Below are 22,665 nucleotides of genomic sequence, written 5' to 3' on the forward strand. Positions count from 1 at the left end.
GAAACTTTTCACGATCATACAAACATCAATCAATGTTCGTGCAGTTGCATTGGCAAAAAGTTTATTAAAATCTATAAAGTCAAGGTTCACCCAATAGAAGAGAGTGTGGATGTATTCTCAATGATGATCTCTGACATAGATGAAGGTGCTCAGAGCTCAACATCAGAAGCTGAATATCTTCATATCAGCAGAGAACCCAAAAGAATTTGGTAGAAGACGAGCTAGATCTGTATCTCGCCAGGCCCTTGATACCAAAAGATGTTAATCCCTATTATTACTGGGCCAAAGAAGGCAAGCATTCTTTAAAACTTCTGTACAACTGTGCCAATTCCTGCATCAGAAATAAACAGTGAGCGCCAATTTTCAACTGCTGGCCTCATTTTGACAGATCCGCGAGCTTCTTTGGATTCTCAAAATGTAGGAATTTTAACTTCCTTACATGAAAATATGAAACGCTATGTATAATTCACATGGCAAAGGTATGCGTTACATATTTTCTATTTTCATGTAAGAAAGTTCTTTTATTTGGTCTAACATGTTTGTCAATAGAGTTACCTTTTGTTAACTTTTTTTCAAGTATTTATTTGTGTTTTTCTTTTTGTCAATATTCATTTGTATAACTTAGTCATTATCATATCTCATTCTTTTCCTAATTTTTCAATGTTTGAGATTGCTCATTTTTGTTGATCTCATTTTTTATTTTCTTTAATAAATTATTTTAAAATTTATTTTAGTAATTCTGTATTTTTTCTCTCCACAGCAAATCAGACTTTGTACAAAAAGGTTACCCAATTAAATATCTAATGAATTTATTTATTTCTAATTCTGTAATCATCAACAATGATAGTAAATACTAGATTTTCTTTTTAAACTTAATTATTAGTTGCGATTCTATCTATGAACTATACTAAAAAGTTTGCATCAAAAAAACACTTAAAGTGACCAAATTTAAATGCAATGTATTGAACTTGAACCACAAAATAAAACGTGAAGAGAAATTATATACTATATTCATTAAAACAACATCAAAAATTTTTTTGCTTTGAGTTGAATGACGAAGAGGTGTTTCTCAGAAAAATAAAAATATTCGATTCGATTTGAGGCCAAAAATCCATATTCGCCCAGCCCTACAAATAATAATTCGGTCAGTTGCGCTATAAGGGAAGTGTTTCTTTCTACCGCAGAGGTAGATTAGTAGGTTTTGGATAGCGGATCCCAATCAAGCTTTTTATCAGAGCAAGTCTGTAACAAATTGGGGCTTGAAAAACAAAAGTAAATATGTCACTTAATGGTATTAATGGGTCAATTTCACAAATAAGTCATAGATGTAATGCCAACATTTTCTCAAAGAACAATGCATTCTCTACACAAATTTCTTGTTTTTTGATATCTAAGATTACAGGTGCATTATCTGCGTCACAAATAAACGTTAACTAATGAAAAATTCCAGAGAAGTGCAGACTTGCGGATCAGTTTTTTTTAAGCCGCAGCAAGTAGATATGTTAATAGGTGTCGACTTGTTCTGGACTATTCTGTGTAATGATAAAATTTCTTTAGGTCCTAATGCTCCTTTCTTACAGGAAACATATTTTGGTTGGGTCATTACTGGGCCTCTAGGTAAAAATGCTAAAAACACGGTCATGCACTGTAATCTCAGTCTTTGGGTTGAACAACAAATCCAAAATGATTTGAGAAAATTGTCGGAATTAGAACAAACCGAATGTTCACCTAGAATCCTATCGGAAGAGGAAATTGCGTGTGAGAATAATTTTAAAAAACATTTTAAACGTAACGATAATGGGGCTTTCGTAGTGAAACTGCCATTAAAAATGAATATTGACAAGTTAAGTAGCTCACTGTATGAAGCTAAAAAGCGATTTCTTGATCTAGAACGCAGACTAAATAATAATGATGCTTATAAAAAATTATATAGTGACTTTATTGATGAGTATATTCAATTGGGGCACATGTCTAAAGTAAGCAAATCAGAAAGTGATACTCAAATCACAAAGGAATTAAACTTATTCCTTTACTTGTCAGATATTTTTCATTTTAGAAAGGAAATAAACATAGACACGGTTCTTCCACTTCAATCCTTATATTTTCCCTGAGGAAGCTTATGATGCTACCACTACAACTGATCGCCCACAACAAGAAAATACCTCCATATCAGCTACTCCTCTAGACCAAACAACACCATCAACATTTCATACAAGGCCAAGCCCATCTTCTCTTGTTACCATCCCTGAGGATATTCTACCTCTACCAAAAGCAGAAGCTCGAAAAGAAACAAAGAACAGAAGAACTGGATAGACGGCCGTAATAACCGATTCTCCTTATTTAAAAGAGCTTATGGATTCAAAAAATCCAACGACACGTCCGGTTGAAGAAGTTAAAAAAAATTAACCTATGAACCTTCCAGTAAAAGGGTGAAAAAGAACCGTCGCCATTCATCGTCTGATTCCGATATGGATGAGAGGCAGCTCTGCCAGGACTCCTCTAGCTCGGATTGCGAGTGGCATGAATTGGAAACCGAGAGTGGCGAAGAGGATGCAGGGCCAAAACTTTTTGCTGACTATGGGGTCGGTGATTTTGTTCTGGACGAGATTGAAAACGAGAATATAAAAAAAGAATTTGCTGCCAAAATACTAAGTTTGAATAATGCCTCAGCTGAGGTCTCATTTCTAAGAAATTTTAGAAAACATGAAGACAAACATGGAATAAAAGGAAAATGTATGCTGGTTCGATGTTTAGGGAGCAGATCCTTTTAAAATAAAAATGTAAAAATGTATATTGTTATTATATTAAAATATTCGAGTATATTATAAATTGTAATATTACAAAATTTTTTTGACAATAAACTTGAATTTTTGAATCATTTGTCTCTGTTATACTGTGCCCAAGGTGATATCCCACTTTGCCACTATGGGGCAAAGTGAAATATTTATACAGCAATAAAAAAACCTAAAAATTTATAAGTTCCATTCTTGCAAGTCTTTAAAACTTGTGATATTTATTAAAGTAATGTTCAAATAGATTTATAGTTGCTTAAGAACCTACTGACTATTTTTTATGTATGTTAATTAACCCTCACACTTTGCCCCACATTCCCCTATATATATATATATATATATATATATATATATATATATATATATATATATATATATATATACATCTTCCAGCCATCGGACGCCCATACATCACTATCAATCGGACGACCGATTTTCATGGGACGTCCGTAGTATAAGGGACGTCCGATAGCAAAACCATGCTTTTAAGTTTTTCGTAATCTACACTAAAAATGGAGTCGACCCATACCTACATCAAGAAAGACGTCCAAAACTCGTATTATGAACGAAATCGTATATCTTAGTTCATCGATTTACTACTTCGAGCGTGACTATCGAGTTTCTATTACTTTGTATACAAATATAAATTTCGTTCGTACTTTTACCTTAAAGTTATCGGACGTCCCTCGAATTGGCAACAACGCTCTAACGCTCTCGCAACTTAATTCTGTGTATTTCATTTGTGCATCAAAATGAAGAGGTCACAGAAAATTATTGCTGCTGCTTTAAGTAAGTATGAAATTTAGTTATTTAAAGTTATTAATATTCCAATATTATTCAAAATTGCCTTATTTATTTAGAAAATAATAATAATATAATCAATAACTATTGCATCCCTAATCTCTATAAGTTTCTCATTTGTATTCATAATTGTTACTCATTCTGTTCCCGCCAAAATACTTTTTCTATACAAATGAATAATATTGAATTGATTCCAAGTTTTGTACGCATAATTTACTTTTGTATGGCCCTCAGGCACTGCGCTGTGCAAATTACAAAACAAATTATTAATTTTTATTCAAATTTGTATCATATGCAGCCGAAAGCGCCTCACAAGAGATGATCCGCAATTCAAACCAAACAAAATTATTATTTAAAGTTATTCATAAAGAAGGTTTCTTTTTTTGGATGGAAACTGTAAAAGTACGGCATAGATAGGTATGTTTTTAAATATTCTAAAGTCAGTTTCTATAAATCTTGAGTAGACGACACAGATCTTTTTTTTTATGAAGGAAAATAAATCGTTAACGTTAATTCAAAATTTTTGGACAGCTTTCAAGCTGCAATTCAACTGTTTACCAGTTTACGAGATTGTTGGCTCTTTTTTCACGCGGCTACAACACGTTTTATTCACATTATCATGGATATGGATACTTAGGCTAGCACTAAGTTTGACCGAATTTCCGTTGTAGCGCAATTTTCATCAAATATGCTGCTATTCTAAGGCCCCACAGTTTGGAGGAAATTCCGCCAGACTCACGGATTTTTAGTGCGTCTCAGTTTTTCCATGTTACAAATGATACAAAATTGTTTCTGAAGTAAAATTCACTGGTTAATTTATGAAATAGAATAATGTTCCATTTACTTTATTTAACAATGAGAAAACAAGCTAGACTAGATTTGACAAACCTACTTTTGACATTGTTTGTGAACAATATATTCCGAATAAAACATGAGGATTCATTTTTAAATTGAGAGAATCTTATAGAAAATTTACCAAGTATCAAAATTATGCTTTTCATTTATTTCTGTACTGCAAAATATGTTTTTGTATTGAACGACTCGTTTCCAGTATTATCAATAATGGTATAAATTACAATAGGGAATAGGGACTATGTTTTAGCTGATCAATTTATTATTTTGACTATAAATTATTATTTGAAGTCTACAGAATTTATACTTAAATATAATTTTTAGATAATACTTCCGACAAAAAAATTTCAGTTCCTGTAACAGAAGTAGAAATCATTTCATCTAAAGTAAGCAACACTTTTTCTTTATTAACTGAGGCAGTAGTCGTTTTATCGTAGAAATCTATAATCCAGTATTCTATCTTGTTTCTGCATTCATTGATCTACAGCGTGTCCCACCATATAAAAGACATTTGATAAACATTTCATGAGGGTACAGATTTTTTTCTGAATATTCGAAGAAACCATAATTTAAAATTATTTTCAATTGAATAAGTTGTCCCAAAAAATTTCTCTCGATGAGCTTATTTCAACGATGTATCATACTTGATCTCTGTTAGGATCTACAACCAACTGAAAATCACAATTTTTCTATTGCTGTTATATGGGAAAATATTCAATAACGGATTCTAAATGATAAGAGGTATTTAATCATGCTGTATAATTTTTTTTTTTCATGCTATAACGTTCAAGCTGATTAGTTTGAATATGGATATGGTAGCCGTAGTTTCCGATTTTCAACGGTTTCTGTGCTACAGCCAGCTAAATTTTAAAAAATGTGATTTTCTATAACTCATAACTTTTTGTTAATAATACAAAGTCAAAAAACAAAATATTTTTAACACAAGCTATCATTAGATACCCCTTGCTATTTAAAATGTTCATTGGAGCTGCTCCCCTACTTTAGGCATAAGTTGAGGGAGCAATTATTTTTCTTCACAATTTTAGGAGACTAACAGTTTTGGTCTTTACTGTATGTAAGGACGTTTAGGGTAGAAACAACGCAGAAAATGAGATTTAGTGCCGCGGCCAACTTAACTAAAATATTATTAAATATTAAATATTATATGTTTTAGGTTGAGAGTAAAGAAAAACAAATAGTAATTCACGATATAACTATATTAAATCCCGATCTTGAGAAGGTATTTGAAAAAGGGTTACAAAGTGAGAAAAAAGTAGGGCTATCTAATAAAAGAATATTGGGTAATAAAAACAATAATGAAATTGTTGAAGAATTGTTGAATACTGATAGATCCACACTTATTAATGAGAAAGAATTCAAAATTGAAAAAGAGGAACAAACTAGGAAAATAGAGCAGCTTGATGAGGGGATATTAGCTAATAAAGATAATTATGAAATTATTGAAGAAGTGTTGACTACTGATAATAAAATAGACAGTTCATGGTCCGACTTTTCAAATTCGGATTTAGATCCCGATTATTATCCATCAGATATTGAGGTTGGTAAAATTGATTCATTGAATGTAATGCAAAATTAAGTCTCAAGCAAAAATTTTTTTTTTAGGAGGATAATGGAGAATTTCCAATATTAGATTACTACAAAAATAAAAAACAATGGATTGAAAATAAACAGTTGCCTAACTTTGATGACTCGATAAAAATAATAGCGGGTGCTGATGAACGAAAATTAACATCCTCAAGAAAAAAGAAACCTGCAGAACGAGACTATTGTTACTAGTGTGAAAGTTTAGTTCTGAATTTTGCTCGGCATATTACTAGAAATCATGCAGGTGAATTAGAAGTGCAGAAAATTCTTTCAAAACGTAAAAATAGTAAGGAAAGAAAAGATCTTATTACGAGTCTCCGAAAAAAAGGGAATTACCTAAGAAGCTCAAGTACTTACCTAAAGCCTGTGAAAGGACCTCCAAATTCCGCAGAGACAAATCATTATCTGCCTTGTATTTATTGTTATGGATTTTATTCATCGAAAAGCTTATGGCGCCATAAACGTACTTGTCTAGAAAATCCACAAGTATCAGGCGCTACATTAGCCGGTCAACAATATTTTAAAAAAGATAAAGTAGATGAAGAACTTAGGCAAAAAGTATTTCCTAAAATGAGACCCGACAAAATTTCAGTTACAGCTCAAAATGACCCACTAATTTGCGCTTTTGGCTCTCGGTATCTCAAAATTCACAGAGAAATGCATTTTTTGAATGTTACCTCAAGAAAGATGCGTGAATTATCGAGATTATTGTTAAAAGTGAGGGAACTGGAAAAATCTATAACAACATTAAGAGATATGCTACAGCCAAAACATTATGACGTTATTGTACAGGCAACTAAAATAGTTGCTCAATACGATAACGTCAAACAAAATTATAAGGCTTCTACGTTTGCAATGAATATTGCAACAAGTTTAAAACAATGCTGCGATGTAGCAATTGTTTTCGCTCTAAAACGCAAGGATATATATTATACAGTAGCAGCAGCAGAGGCTGAGGCAGCTCTTAAAACAATGACGGATCTGATAACAGCTAACTGGAAATTTGACATCGCTACCGAAGCAATCAATAACCTTCATTCGAATCGATGGAATAAATTGACCATCGTACCATTAGCTAGTGATTTGAAGATACTTAAAGAATATTTAGTTGCGACTGCAGTTGACACCAAAAACAAACTTAGTGAAAATTTGCATGATAAAGCATTATATAAAAAATTGTTGGAAATTGTTTATTGTCGAATCTTATTACTGAACAGAAAACGCCCTGGTGAGCTACAAAGGATGTCAATTGATACTTATGAATCGATAGAAAATAATTCTTTACAAAATTACGAAGAATTTGCTGATGTCCTCACAGTTACTGAACGAATTTTAATGCGCCGATTTAAAAGAGTCGTTATTCGTGGGAAAAGGAATCGAGGTGTACCGGTTCTAATAAGTACAGATGTTCAAAATGACATAGAAATATTGAAGCAAGCCAGGCCCAATAAAATCAATAACGATAATCGATTTTTATTTGCAATTCCTGACAGTAACAGTCACATCGTCGGGTATAAGATATTAGCAAAATATTCAAAAGATAGTGGCACCAAACGACCTGAAGCTTTAACTTCTACAAGGCTAAGAAAACATTTAGCTACTCTTTCCCAAATTTTTAGTATGACTGACACAGATTTGGAGCAGCTGTCCACTTTTATGGGACACGATCCTCGAACACATAAGAGTCATTATCGTTTGCCTGATGATGTATATCAATCTGCGAAGGTGGCAAAAATTTTACTCTTAATGGAAAAAGGAGGTGCTGCAGCATTCAAAGGTAAACGTTTGGATGAAATAGATGTGGATTTGGAAGAAGATCTAAACAGTGACCTCATGCTTGAAGAAAGAGACACTATCGACCCCGAGATAGACAATAATGATGATTTACCTGAATTTACTCAAAATGCTAATGTTCAAGTTAACGAAATTCAAGAAAGGACTGAAGGACAACAATTACCTAAACTAAAAAAACAAATTAAGAGAGAACCTTGGACGCAAGCCCAGTAATCATAGTGGCAAAAATCATCACTCAAAAACTATGGTCAATCAAATTACCATAGGATGAACCTATTACGCAATATTTACTAGTACTATGGACACAATTCTATAATCAAATAACTCAATTGAATCAATTAGAAATTCCTCGGATGGCAATCGGATCAACTCATCAATTATTGAATATGTACTGCTTTTGTGACGCTTCGATGCAAGCTTATGCTAGTTGCATTTTTCTAAGAAGGCGAGATGCTCAAGGAAACTATTCTATTCAACTGCTATGTTCAAAAACAAAGGTTTCTCCTTTAAAAACAACTACGATACCCAGGCTCGAATTATGTGCCTCATTATTAGGTGCACAATTAATGAAAGAAATCTGTCGCACCAATTTTCCGACAGTACCTATATATTATTGGAGTGACTCACAAATCGTTCTATGTTGGCTTCAAAAGGAATCCAAACAGTTGCAGCAATTTGTCGTAAATCGTGTATCCAAAATTCAAACTATGACCAATATTACCAATTGGCATTATGTCAATACCAAAGAAAACCCTGCAGACCTAGCGTCAAGAGGGGTTTTACCAGAAAAGTTAGGAAATTCAAAATTATGGTGGTACGGACCAGATTTTCTTTCTAAATCTATTGATTACTCATTATCTAATGACACTATTCCAAACATAAATTCACCCGATTTAAAGAAAACTAGTAAAATACTGAAGGTCACATCTATTGAACAATTTCCATTGTTTTCTAGATATTCATAACTGAACAAATTGAAGCGTATAACTTGCTATTGCCTCAGATTCATTTCCAACATACAGAAAAGGAAGGAAGCCAGATTAAGTGGCCCTCTTACAGTATCAGAATTAAATCATGCCAATTTCATATTAATTAAAATAGTACAATCAGAATGTTTTCCTGAAGAAATAGCTATTCTAAAATCAAAGCAACAGCTACCATTAAAACATAAATTTAATACTCTTGCACTATTTCTTGACGAAAATAATATATTACGTGTAGGAGGTAGATTAAAATTTACATCACTCTCCATTCATACAAAACATCCTATATTACTTTCTTCAAATCACATTTGTTCGAAACTATTATTTATACATAAACATCATATATTATTACACCCTGGTCCTCAATTATTATTGGCATCCATCAGACAGTTCTATTGGCCTATCGGTGGACGCAATTTAGCGAGGAAAATATCCAAGCAATGCCTAACGTGTTTCAAATTCAACCCAACTTTTGCTACATATGACTACAATTATGAAGATATGGATATAGACGGCACAGTTCACGATAAATCAGTTTTTGAAAAGGCAGAAATAGAAACTTTGAAAATAGAAGTAGATCTACTAAAAAAATTGAACCAAGAATTAGAAGACAAGAATAATCTATTAAAGGAATTACTTAATAAAGAGAAAAAAGTGAAAATAGAAATCTCAATGCTAATACTTTTGCGGAAATTACTGCAGGAAACATATTAAAACCAAAAATAACACACAAAATAACGATAAAGAAAACAAATGAGGAAGGAACATTAAAAGAATTAAAACAAAAAGTAGCAAGATGCCTAATAAGTCAAAAAATGATACAAACAAATAAAATCTATGAAAAGACAGAGAAAAATGAAATAATAGTAAGTGTACAAGATAATCATAGTGTGGAAAAAGCTGTGGAAATTGTAACCTCTAAACTAGCTGATATATTTGATATCAAAATTGAAGAGGTCAACAAACCGAAGCTAAAAATAGTGGGAATTCAAGATTTTGATAAAATAAGCAAAGAGCAAATTCAAGAAGACATCAATCAAAGAAATTATTTCAATGTAGAGAATTGATGTACACTATTACATATGTATACTAATGAGAAAAAAGGAACACAAACAGTTTTAATAGAGGCACCTGCCGAAGTATATAACAGCATTAGAGATAACGGAAACAAATTATACATTGGAAATCAAAAGTGCAGAGCATATGATTATATAGACGTAAAACCATGCTATAACTGTGATATGCTAACTCATAAAGGACAAAAGTGCAAAAACAAAGCCACGTGTCTGAGATGTGCTGAAAATCATATAACCAAAGAGTGCAGAAGTGAAGAGGTTAAGTGCATGAACTGTGAGTATAGCAACAACAGATATAATACAAACTATCAAACAGACCATGAAGCAACGGATCACGAGAAATGTGAAATATTCAAAAGAAGAATAGAAAATTATATTGACAATACCGACTGCAGAGTGAGACCTGATGTGATGACTGCCGTAGGTAAAGTAGGAAACTACTACAACAAGATGATGTATGTAAACAAAGCCAATCTGTCTCCACGTGCACTGAATAACTCAAATAATAAACCAGCAATTGATAACCGACATGATTAATGATATTGTAGATGAAATACAAAATGAAATTGTACAGCAGGCTGTAGCATGCGATGACTTAGAGGCTCTTAATAATAATTTAGATACCAAAGACAACATTTGTATGTATGTTAATATTAGAATCTTAAATGCAAATTTTGAAAAATTACAAATTCTAATTGAGAGCCTCAGAGCCAAACCGTATATTATAGTGTGTGCCGAATCATGGAAATTAGAACATTTTCAATATTATAAACTAAATGGTTATAACAGTGCTATAAACAGGTCGGATGGTGTTGTTATTTACGTTAAAAAGAATATAAGTCAAACGACTGAAATTATAGAAGTAGGAAGATTAAAAATTCTGAACACAATAATTAACCTAAGTAGCAACAGCATATTAGAAATATCATCTTTGTACAGATCTCACGATCTTAGCTGTACAGAATTTATATCAAGTCTGAAAAATTATTTAAGAATTAAAAAGAATGTTAAAAATCATTTTATAATTGGTGATTTTAACATTAATGTATTGAAATGTGATAATATAAGCGAAGAATTTTTAAATAATTTTGTAGATCATGGTTTCCTCCCGGGCTTCACAAGCGTAACGAGACCTTTTGATGTGAATAGCGAAGGTGGAACGTGCATTGACAATATTTTTATTAAAACAAATGAAAAGATTAATGCCAAAACTTTTAAATTAAATATACCAATGCCAGACCACTTTCCACTTTTTGTTGACATCAGGAGATCTCTGACAAAAGTAGATAAGGAGAAAAATGAGAAACAAGTATACAATTACAAAAAACTAGCAAACATAGCAAGTACAATTGATTGGTCACAGTACAAGAAATATGATCCAAATGAAGCGATAAACTTAGTAACACAAGAAATACAAAGCTGTCTTAAAAAATCTGAAATTGTAATGACCAATAAATGTAAAAAAAGTAAAAATTTACCTCGAAAAACTTGGATTACGAAAGCAATTGAAAAATCATGTGGAAAAAAGGAAGCATTATACAAACAGCTAAAATTGGATCCTTTCAATGAATATTTAAAAAGTAAATACAAAAATTACGTCAAAATATTGAATAGAATTATAAAAGACGCTAAAATCAATCACGAAAGAAAAAATATTGAACAAAATATTGAAAACTCTAGGAAATTATGGACAATAATTAACTCTAAGATAGGGAAGAATAGATCTCATGATAAAAGTAGTATAAGTGAAATTAAAACTTCTAGCAATGAAATAGTCAGGGACAAAAAGAAAAGTGCAGACATAATGAATTCTCACTACTGCAGTATGGGAAAAGAAATAAGTAAAAGTATAAAAACTCCAAATAACAAAACAATAACCTTACCGCAAATGAATGCAAATTCAATCTTTATAAAACCAACAAACAAAGCGGAAGTTTTGAAAATAATTGAGAATTTGAAAAACAAAAATGGTGGTATTGATAAAATAAGTGCCAAATCTATCAAGATAATATCTAGTCAAATAAGTGATACGCTTGCAAGTATATTTAATAATTGCATAGATAAATCAATTTGGCCAGATGCACTAAAACTTGCTGAAGTGATTCCTATTTTTAAATCTGGTAGTAAACAAAAAATCGAAAACTATAGACCGATATCTTTAATATCCAATATTGCCAAAATTTTTGAAAAAATTATTTATAACAGAATATCGGATTTCATAACAAAAAATAAAATACTGAGTTCAAAACAATTCGGTTTCATCAAAAATAAAGGGACGAAAGACGCACTAAACTATATTACAAATAAAATATATGAAAATTTAGACAAAAGTACTTCGATAGCAATAACTTTCATTGATCTAGCAAAAGCTTTTGACACTGTCAATCATGAGATACTGCTATACAAATTGTACGCATACGGTATAAGAGGATAAGCCAATAATTTAATAAAAAACTATCTTAATGGTAGAAAGCAAAAGGTCAGAATAGGTCAAGATAATAGCGATTTCGAAAACATAGACACAGGAGTACCACAAGGTACAATTTTGGGTCCTTTGCTATTCATACTATATGTAAACGATCTATTGATAAGTATGCCTGATAATATAGTATCTTATGCGGATGATACCGCAATCTTTTCTATAGGTAAGAATTGGGAAAATGTGGAATCATCAATGAATATATATCTTGAAGAAGTAGCAATATGGCTTGCATTGAATAAATTAACATTAAACATAAAAAAACGGTATATGTTGCCTTTGGAAACTATTGTATAAGTGTTCCAAAATAATTAAATATAACTATAAATAATGAAAAGATACAAAGAGTCGATAAATGTAAATATTTAGGCATCATTTTTTATTTTAATCTCAGATGGAACGAGCATATTGAGCATACTATTAAAAGAACAAGATATCTACTTTTTGTTTTCCATAAATTATCAAAAATTATGACAACAGATACACTATTGATGATTTACTACGCATTTTTTCATAGTATAATAAGTTATGGCAATATTGCGTGGGGTGGTGCATATAAAAGTATTTTGCAACTACTGCAAAATCTTCAAAATAGGATACTTAAAATAATAAGTAAAAATTCTTTTCCACAAAACAAACCAATAAATCTTACACAAATGTTTGCACTAGAAAGTCTCAAGTATCATTATAACGTATTAAAAAAAATATACTTAAACTCGAGCAGTACTACAAGACGTAAATTAATACAGCTTCCAAAAACATACAAAACTGTAAGTAATAAAAATAACAAAATTAAAGCAATAAATATATTTAATATGTTGCCAAATGAACTTAAAGAACTAGATATAAGTATGAAAGCTTCTCACAAAAAATTAAAAGATTGGATTATTGGAAATATATATATGTAATAGCTAATAAAGCAAGAAGAACGATCTCAAAGATTTAGATTATTGATTGTAAAAGATAGATTAAATGGGTAAAGTTAAAGAACTGGGCTTTAGTTTAAACTTATGGGTATTATATTTCGAAAATATATATATTAAGATAAGACTTGATCCTGTTAAAGATATTAACAGATGATCTAGGTCTATAAAACTAAACATGAATTATACCGACGTTGATGAAAATAAGTATTATTGTATTGAAAATTTTTATATACTGTTACACTATACAAAACAGGTTGTATTTAGTTTTAAGTTAGTTGTAAGGGGAACAAACATGGCCAGGAGGGTCTTGCCATGCTTGTCTCGCGTCTCCAGACTGGCGAACAGGAAACTCGTTTTCCTCTGTCGGATTACTTTGTGATTTTGTATTACTTTGTAATGTAATGTACTGTTATTCTGGTAAATAAATAAATAAATAAATAAATATCCAATGTCCAATTTACCTGATCATAGAGTAAAACCATCATTACCCTTTCAATTTACCGGAATTGACTATGCAGGTCCATTTCCAATAAAGGACAAGCAAGGACGAGGATGCAAAACACTGAAATGTTATGTTTGCATTTTTGTCTGTTTCTGCACAAAATCTATTCATTTAGAATTAGTATCAAATTTAACAACTGAATGTTTTTTGTCTTGCTTGAGAAGATTCACGTCCAGGCGAGAAATACCATCCGACATTTTTTTGATAATGGCACTACCTTCATTGGTGCAAACAACCAACTAAAAGAGTTACGTATCTTTTTACATAATAATCAAGATCATATCAATAATCAATTAATCAAAGATAATATACGGTGGCATTTTATACCCCCATACACACCGAATTTTGGTGGTCTTTGGGAAGCAGCCGTCAAAAGTACTAAGCATCATTTACAACGCATAATGTATAACAGACAATTTATATATGAAGAGTTTTATTCATTTTTGGTACAAATTGAAGAAATTTTAAATTCACGCCCGCTTTATTCCCAATCCACCAATCCAAACGGTCTAGAACCTCTCACACCTTCCCATTTTTTAATTGGTCGCCCTATAACCTTACTTCCTGATGCTGATCTTGTAACAACCCCATCAAATCGATTATCACGACTTCAAGATATACAATGGATGTACCAACAATTTTGGACACGTTTCAAACGAGAATATATTTCTCAATTGCACACGCAATATAAATGGAAGGATCCAGCAAAACCATTGCTAAAGACTGGAACTCTTGTACTAATCAAACATTGTAACCAAACTCCATGCAAATGGCCTCTTGGTAGAATCCTGCATCTGTCCCAAGGAAAAGATGGTGTCTCCAAACCACTGCTGGAATTGTGAACCGTTCAGTACGTCATTTATGCCCACTTCCAATGGAAGAAGATACAGACATTTAATTATTTTGTGCAATGTTATTTTATGTTCAAATTTACTTTACACGTTAATGTATTTATTTTGAAGGTACCCTTCAAAGAGGGGAGTTTATGTTCAATTTATTTTTCTATGCTCAAAAAGCACGGCAACGCTGAGATCAAGAATTGTGATCGTAGCAATAGTGCAAAAAGGGAGTCGTAAAAAGGCTCGTTAGAAATAACATGTGTTTAATGTAATACGAATAAATAAACGTATTCGAACGAAATTCTATTTACTTATTCACACTGGCAATTAATAATTCAACATATTCAACAAGAGGCTTTTCAAGACTGTGATATGAGAGGGGCAGTAGTTCATAGGGATGGAAAACTCTTGTCAGCTTTAACAGGAAAAGAAACGGTAGATCGACTCCCTATAATTATTTCAATGGGCGATATTGAACAGCTTCTACGTGTTCCAGCTCATGAAAGCGGCCCAGGAAAAGTGATTGCAGAAGCTGTCTTTAGTGCTCTGTGTGACTGGGGACTGGAAGATTGCGTATTGCTCTTTTGACACAACAGCGACGAATACTGGCATTAAGATTGGAGCTTGTGCACTGCTAGAACAAAAATTAGGCAGACATTTATTATACCTAGCCTGTAGACACCACATTCACGCATTGATTTTGAGAGCTGTACATCCGGTCCCAGTGTCCCGTTATTTAAAAATTTTCAGAGCTCTTGGGAAACGATTGATAAAAAAAGGTTTCCCTCTGGTATTTCTGATGCAAGAATTGCACAATTTTTTCATGATGATAAAATGGTAATAAGTGAATATTTGAAAATTTTGGGAAATCATCAACGAAATGATTACAAAGAATTTGCTGAGTTATGTTTAATTTTCTTGGGCGAACACTCGACTGAAGATATTTTCTTTCATTACCCAGAAGCGATGCACCACGCTAGGTGAAGCAATCTACTCATTGAAAATGTATCTGTTCCGAGAACAATTAGAACTCGAGGATTACCGGAAAAATGCTCTGAGAGATGTATGCATTTTTATTGTCAAAATTTATGTAAGACATTGGTTTTCTAGTTCCTTTTCAACCAAAGCTCCGAGATTAGATTTGCCTAGTATGATCAAAGCTCTATATGAATACCGAAAAACTGATCTAATGACATCGCAAGCTGCTTTAAATAAACTGTTGAATCATCTTTGGTATCTAAGTCCTGAAGCTATCGCGCTATCGTTTTTTGATGATGAAGTTTCACCAGAAACAAAACAACGTATGTATATATATATATATATATATATATATATATATATATATGCGTGAAGAGAAATTTTTTGATAATTATAATGATGATATTATTCACCCGACTCGAATTATAATGAAATATTCACAAGTGAGAGAAGTAGTTAAAAGAGATTTGGACCAATTTGTATCACCAGCTACCCAACAATTTTTCGTTCGTTTTGGCATTAATACGGCGTTCATGGCTGAAAAGCCTTCTGAATGGGAGAGTTATGAAGAGTACCAGAGAGCGAAAACGATTGTTGAGAAATTGCGAGTTACGAATGACACAGCGGAGAGAGGAGTGAAATTAATGCAAGATTATAACGAAAAATTAAGCACGAACGAGGAACAGAAACAGTATATAAAATAGTGTCAGACTACCGACAAAAATACCCCGATTGTAAAAAAAGTACGTTGATGTAAATTAGTAAATAGCATTCCTTGAATAAAATATGAAACCAGCATGAAATTTTTTAAAAGGTTGTAAATAGAAGAATGTACGACTCTGACCGGTAAGCGTAACACCACGACACTCGTTTCGCGGCGCGCTGCAACGAGCGGTTGTCAACGTTCTCCCACCGCGCACGTTGGTTTTACAGAAACAATTAAACATGCATTGAGGCACGTGTTAATGTTAATCAATTGAGCTGAAATTTTTTTATACCATAGAACTATTTTAGGAGGTAGCAAATCAAAAATTCAAACCTTCAAAAATAAGGGCCACCCAAATATATATATATATATATATATATATATATATATATATATAATTTTGTTTGAAAATTATCAAAAGTGATTCGATGCTTTTTGTTTACGTGTAATTATGGAATAGATGAGGTTACATTAGTGCTCCATATGAATTGTATCAGATTTTATCTATTCATTATTACTATCAAGTGTTCTCTCCAGCTTTTATCTTTTTCACCTTTCCTCATTGTATAGATATAGAAGATAAGATAAGATAAGATAAGATAAGTGTTTCTAGAATAAAACTATACAGCGCTACTTTTTTGTTGAGTCTATTTACTGGATACATGAAGATGAGAATAATGCCGAGTACAAATTGTATCAGATTTAATCCATTTATTTTTGGTATCCAGTAATTTCAATACTTATATTTTGTAATCAACTATTTTACATAAAAAATGCATATGGAATCAGGAAGTGATCAAACTTGGTTCGGCGGAAACGTCTACATTCGGAGATATGCCAGTTCGAGTTCGAAATCTTTCACTGGGAGAAGGGCATCATGGAGGGCCCTGATCTTAGGTGGGTCCGATGTAGAGTTTCGTAAAGGGAGTTTCCTTTGCAGATGACGATTCGAACGACCAATAAGGTGCATCACAGAGCAATAGAGCACCGAAAAGAGACAACATAGTGGGCATTCAAAGGCAAAACGTTTAGTAATCTATCTTAACCTAGCCAAACCAAAGCAGCTGTTGTGGCACCACATATTTCACCGGAGGAGGGTTTTAACCCAGTGTATATCTCTTTCCTTACTGGCTTCAAACCTCAAGATTCAACTTCCTTTTTGACCACATTATATGTCGAAGGCAAATGTAATTTCCAACGATGTCCGCCGTTGATATACTATCCGAGGGAGGTGTAAGTGTCTTACTCGTTTCCGTCCACTACCACTCCCCAGACATAAGAGGTGCAGCCATCTCGCAGTGAAAATTCAAATGGAGCTTAAAATAGTTTAGAAATTGAATTCCCTATTTGCAGTTTCCGCAGGATCCAATTCGATCAACAACTCACACCCACTATGCATTATACATATGAAATTACATCAGAATCCTAGGTGGGCGGTATACTGACAATGAGCCAAAAAGGAACCATACAATATCATAAGTGATGCGATACATTTTGGTTGAGTGTATTTACTCAATAACTGGAGATTGCAATAATGCTGGATATTAATTGTATCAGATTCAATCTATTCATTATTACTTAAGAATTACGTTGAAATCAATGTAATGTTCAGATAACAAATATTTTGTAACCAGAGAAAATTTATTTTCCAGTTTTACACTGCAGGGAATTAGGACAGATTCTTACATGAGTCACCTTCATACACTAGAGCAGTGATTCTCAACCACTGTGCCGCCAAATTTTGCAAATATATAATAATGTTAATATTATTAAATTATATCATTTAAAAAGAAAAATATTTTTAACGTGAATAAATATTTAAATCCACAGAAAAATAAATTATTTTATTATTTTCTTTGCAACGCGTTTTTTCTTAGTGCCAAATTATGATGAAGCGGCGTGCATAGCAATAGGAATATATCTCAAGTCAGCGTATACTTGCAACTTCTGCATACAAAACGTGTTGTTTTAGTGATAGTTGGGATTCACAAGGTGTTGAATAGAAGTTACTGCACCTTTTCTTTTGTTAAAATTGGCAAATGTATGTGATTCGGTTTAATATTAATTTACTTGCATGTAGTGTCAATTTATAAATTTGTAAATTTATTAACTTTGCAGTAAACCAATCCCCCGATTTACACGGTACTTGTTTTACACGTTTTCGCTTTTACATGGTTTTCCAAATAAGTTTTTTTTGTTTGTATCGCACTCTACTAAATGCTACTGTGATTGAACACGTGCGCTGTGTACACATCTCACGGGAAATCCCGAGCTTATGTGCTGACTTGCTGCACACGCACACTGTGTCTGTATTTCTTCGCATAAAATTTAAGTTTTATCTACGGAAAAATGTATTTGAGTGAAAGTTAAACAATTTCAGAAAGGTTTGATTTTCCACATTCATAAATTATAAGTGAGTGCATAATTTAGATTATTATAAATTCAAAGGTAATATTTGAACCATTTTTTAAAATGTTTCGACAATATTATTTTTATTTTATTAGATCCTTGGATGGATAAATAGTTAAAATGAAGAAAGTTTAATGATGATAATAGTGATAATGATAACGTTAGGGACCAAGTTAATGAGCCAATCCCCGGCATAAGTAAAAATACTTCTTGCTTAAAAAAATACGTCGTCCATCGGAAATATAATGATGATTTTATGAAATTTGGATTTACCTCTACAATGGAAAGTGACATAGTTGTTCCCGAGTGTGTGATATTTGGTTTTAAATTATCAAATAGTGCTATGGTTCCTAGCAAACTCCAACGTCCCTTGGTGACTAATCATCCTTCGCTTTCAACAAAAGATATAAGCTACTTTGAAAGGTCTTTGTCATCAAAATTTAAGCAAATAAAAGTTTTTGAAAACAAGTATATGTGTCTGAAAAGGCTCAAGTAGCTTCTTACGAAATAGCTGTTAACTTAAAACCTCAAAATTTGGCTGAAGAAATTATTATTATTAATTACCTGCAAAATTGTGAAAACAATGATTGGTGGATCAGCTGATATTGATATTTGCAAAATACCACTTTCAAATGATACAATCCATCGTAGAATTAAAGATATGTCAAAAAATATTGAGCACAATACTGCAAAAACTCTTGCAAATCGAATTTTGCTCTACAAGTCGACGAAACAACAGATATTACAGGAAATGCTCAATTAATTGCATTCGTTAGATTTATTCACGAAAATGATATAGTCAATCAATTTTTATGTTGTCGGGAGTTACCTGATTTTACAACTGGTAAACATATTTTTCAAGTAAATAGTACATATTTAGAAGAAATTAAAGTTTTTTAGAAGTCATGTATTGGCTTTTGCACAGATGGTGCTCCAGCTATGACTGGACATCTAAAAGGATTGGTAGCACATGTTAAAGAACTGAATGAGGATATATTAGTTACCCATTTTTTTGCATCGAGAAGCACTTGTTACAAAATTTTTGCCATCAGATTTGAAAATAGTTCTGGAGCAATGTGTTAAAATGGTTAATTATATCAAATCAAGACCATTAAAAAGTAGCTTATTTAGTAAATTATGCCAAGCTATAGAAGCCAAGTACGAATCCTTGTTACTCCATACAGAAATAAGATGGTTGTCCAGAGGAAAAGTTATATCTCGTTTGCTAAAATTAAAAGACGAAATGAAAATATTTTTTGAACAAAATAAAAATTATGAATTTGTTCATTTGGTAGAAGATAAAATATGGTGTAGTAAACTGGCTTACTTATCAGACATTTTTGTTATTTTTAACAACATCAATTCAAGTATGCAAGGGCCTAATGAAAATATCTTAAACTCAACCGATAAGCTGGTGGGATTCAAAAAACAAATAACTATGGAAAAATTAAAGCTCAGGAAGGCAATTTAGAAAAGTTCCTAAGATAGTTATAAAACTATTAAATTAATTTTTGTTGATAATTTGACAACATTAGAGGAGAGTATTATTCATTATTTCCCAAAATTAGATATTAACCTTCCATTAGGTGCGCGGGTATTTCTAACGTATTTGGTCGCGTTGTATCTAGCAGATACATATATCAAATAAATTTTTTTTGTTGTTTTTATTTTTAATATATTAATACAGCAAATTTTCTATGAATACTTCTTTTCTCTGCTTTTGATTTAACATTTTTTCAAGTAAAAAAAAAAATAATTATTTTATATGGAAAATGTGTAAAATTTTAATTAGGTTATCGACAGAGCTATGTTTAAAGTTACATTATTTATTCAAAATATTTTACAAACTTATGAAATTAATTGGAGTAATCACCCTCTTCAATTTCTTTATTATAACATTTATTACAAATCATATTTGTATGAAGTTTTATACATAAATGAATTCCACATTTTTACAACAATATGCAGGCACTGACGTCTTCTTATTTTCTACATAGTATGGTTCGCATCGCTTTCTTTTACTTGGTCCAGGTGTTGCCTCTTGAACTTCTTGTTGTGCTTCCAAGGTTTTGTAATTTTTGAACAAATCTTTGGTTTGTCGTGGAAGACTTTTTATTTGGGCCCTCACTTTTAGTTGTTCGTCTAGCAAGGCTAGTCCTAATTTTTTCAAATATTCTCTTCTTGTAACAAACGTATTTTTGTTTCCAAGAAATATCACCCGCGAGTTGATTCCAGCTACGTAAAGTAAATGGTAAAAAATTACCATAGGCCACCTCTTAGTTGATCTAGCAACATTATAAGTAGCGCAAAGTTTATCGACCACATCAACGCCGGATTTATTTTTCGGGACATATGAAACTAATGTTTCATTTTTTGTATATCCAAATATACTGTCAAATACTTGACGCCCTTTTGGTAAGACGAAGTTAGCTGGAAGTTTTCTTTTATTCTTCCGAACTGTCCCCACGTACGATAGCTTCTTTTCTTCTAACTTTCTCACCAACTCTACACTTGTGAACCAATTGTCTGCGGTAATATTTCTACCCGACTGAGAAATTGGTTCAGACAATCTCATTATTACGTCAGAGGATAAATTGCTTTGCCGAAAGGGTCCTCCTGGCTGTTGCTCACAATAGATTTCCATATTCGAAGTATAGTAAAGTTTGGCGTCATACAAACAGAAAATTTTGATACCATATTTGTTTGGTTTCGACGGTATGTACAGTCGAAATGTACATCGACCACGATATGCTGGCAGCATTTCATCTATGGTCACGTTTTGCCCAAGATGATAATGTTTTTTGAAGTTTTCAATAAAATTACTGAAGAGATTCCTAACAGCTGCTAACTTGTCAAATTCACGTCTTTCTTCTCTTGTAGACCGATCATCAAATCTTAGACATCTGAGTAGAAATCTGAAGCGCTTTTCAGTCATTGCTATTTTGAAAAGATCAATTCCTAGCCCGTCAGATGCCCAAAAATCTTTCAAATTGCGGTGACCTCCTCGAAATACACCTGCTAGGTATAACAGGCCAAACAATGCTCTTATTTCAATCAAGTCTGTAGGACGACAATTTCTTTCACGGTTGAATTTGGCTTTTATACTTTCTATATATAGATTTGTGGAATCAACTATCATGTTTAGCATATTACTAAAAAATAGATTCCGGCAATCTAATTCAGTTTCGGCGTTTATGGCTGTTTGACCAATTACACCAGGTAACTTCATCATATTATGAGAACGGGCTCGAGTTACTCTTGGTACAATTTTACTCCATCGTGTTCCGTCTTTGCCTCCAATGACAATTTCAATGTAATACAATACAAGTGCATAAAATAGCTCCAGTTTACCCAAAAAAATTACTGTTTTCTTGGTTTCCACTATGATCGTTTCCATCGTCATCGCTTACTTCAACATGATCAGTCTCGGAATCAACTGATCTTGTTTCGACGTGGTCTTCTTTTTCAGATTCATCAGAGTCATTCACATCTTCTTGTAAATTTTCGTCCTCGGAAAAAGCGAGACTAGTAAGATCTTCAATATCTTCTGGTTTTGAAAAGTCGTAAATTTTTGTACTCATGTTTTAATTTGACACTCGCACAAGCACTTTTAGAGTACAGATAAACACTTAAAAACAATAAAATTTACTTTTGAATAATTACAAAACGTCGAAATGAACGAGAACTTATCCCAACTATATCTGAAGATAAACTGACGCTTTTGGTCGCGCTGTATCTAGCAGGTACAAATCCGGCGGTCTGACGGGTTTAGGGTGGCCAGGGATTGTAAAAGTGAAATCAGCCGATTGTACTTCTAGAAAAGGCTTACGAGATACATCTACCGAGAACTACTGCAAATATCCATTTTCTAAGCTATTACATAAATAAATATTTAGCAAAAAGTTAGCCATGTATCTCATAGA

At 32.3% G+C, this 22,665-nt stretch overlaps 1 protein-coding gene across 1 annotated transcript; it reads right to left on the reverse strand.

Moving 5' to 3' along the window:
* Positions 1-18,217: 18,217 nt before the first annotated feature.
* On the reverse strand, positions 18,218-22,323 carry LOC130897575 (piggyBac transposable element-derived protein 4-like). The gene is made up of 3 exons (XM_057806508.1): positions 22,107-22,323; positions 21,006-22,036; positions 18,218-18,280 (listed from the first exon to the last, which is right to left on the reverse strand). The coding sequence occupies exons 1-3, from the start codon at positions 22,321-22,323 to the stop codon at positions 18,218-18,220; spliced, it is 1,311 nt and encodes a 436-aa protein (XP_057662491.1).
* Positions 22,324-22,665: the final 342 nt, after the last annotated feature.

Source organism: Diorhabda carinulata, chromosome 8, assembly GCF_026250575.1.
Source record: "Diorhabda carinulata isolate Delta chromosome 8, icDioCari1.1, whole genome shotgun sequence".
NCBI lineage: Eukaryota > Metazoa > Arthropoda > Insecta > Coleoptera > Chrysomelidae > Diorhabda > Diorhabda carinulata.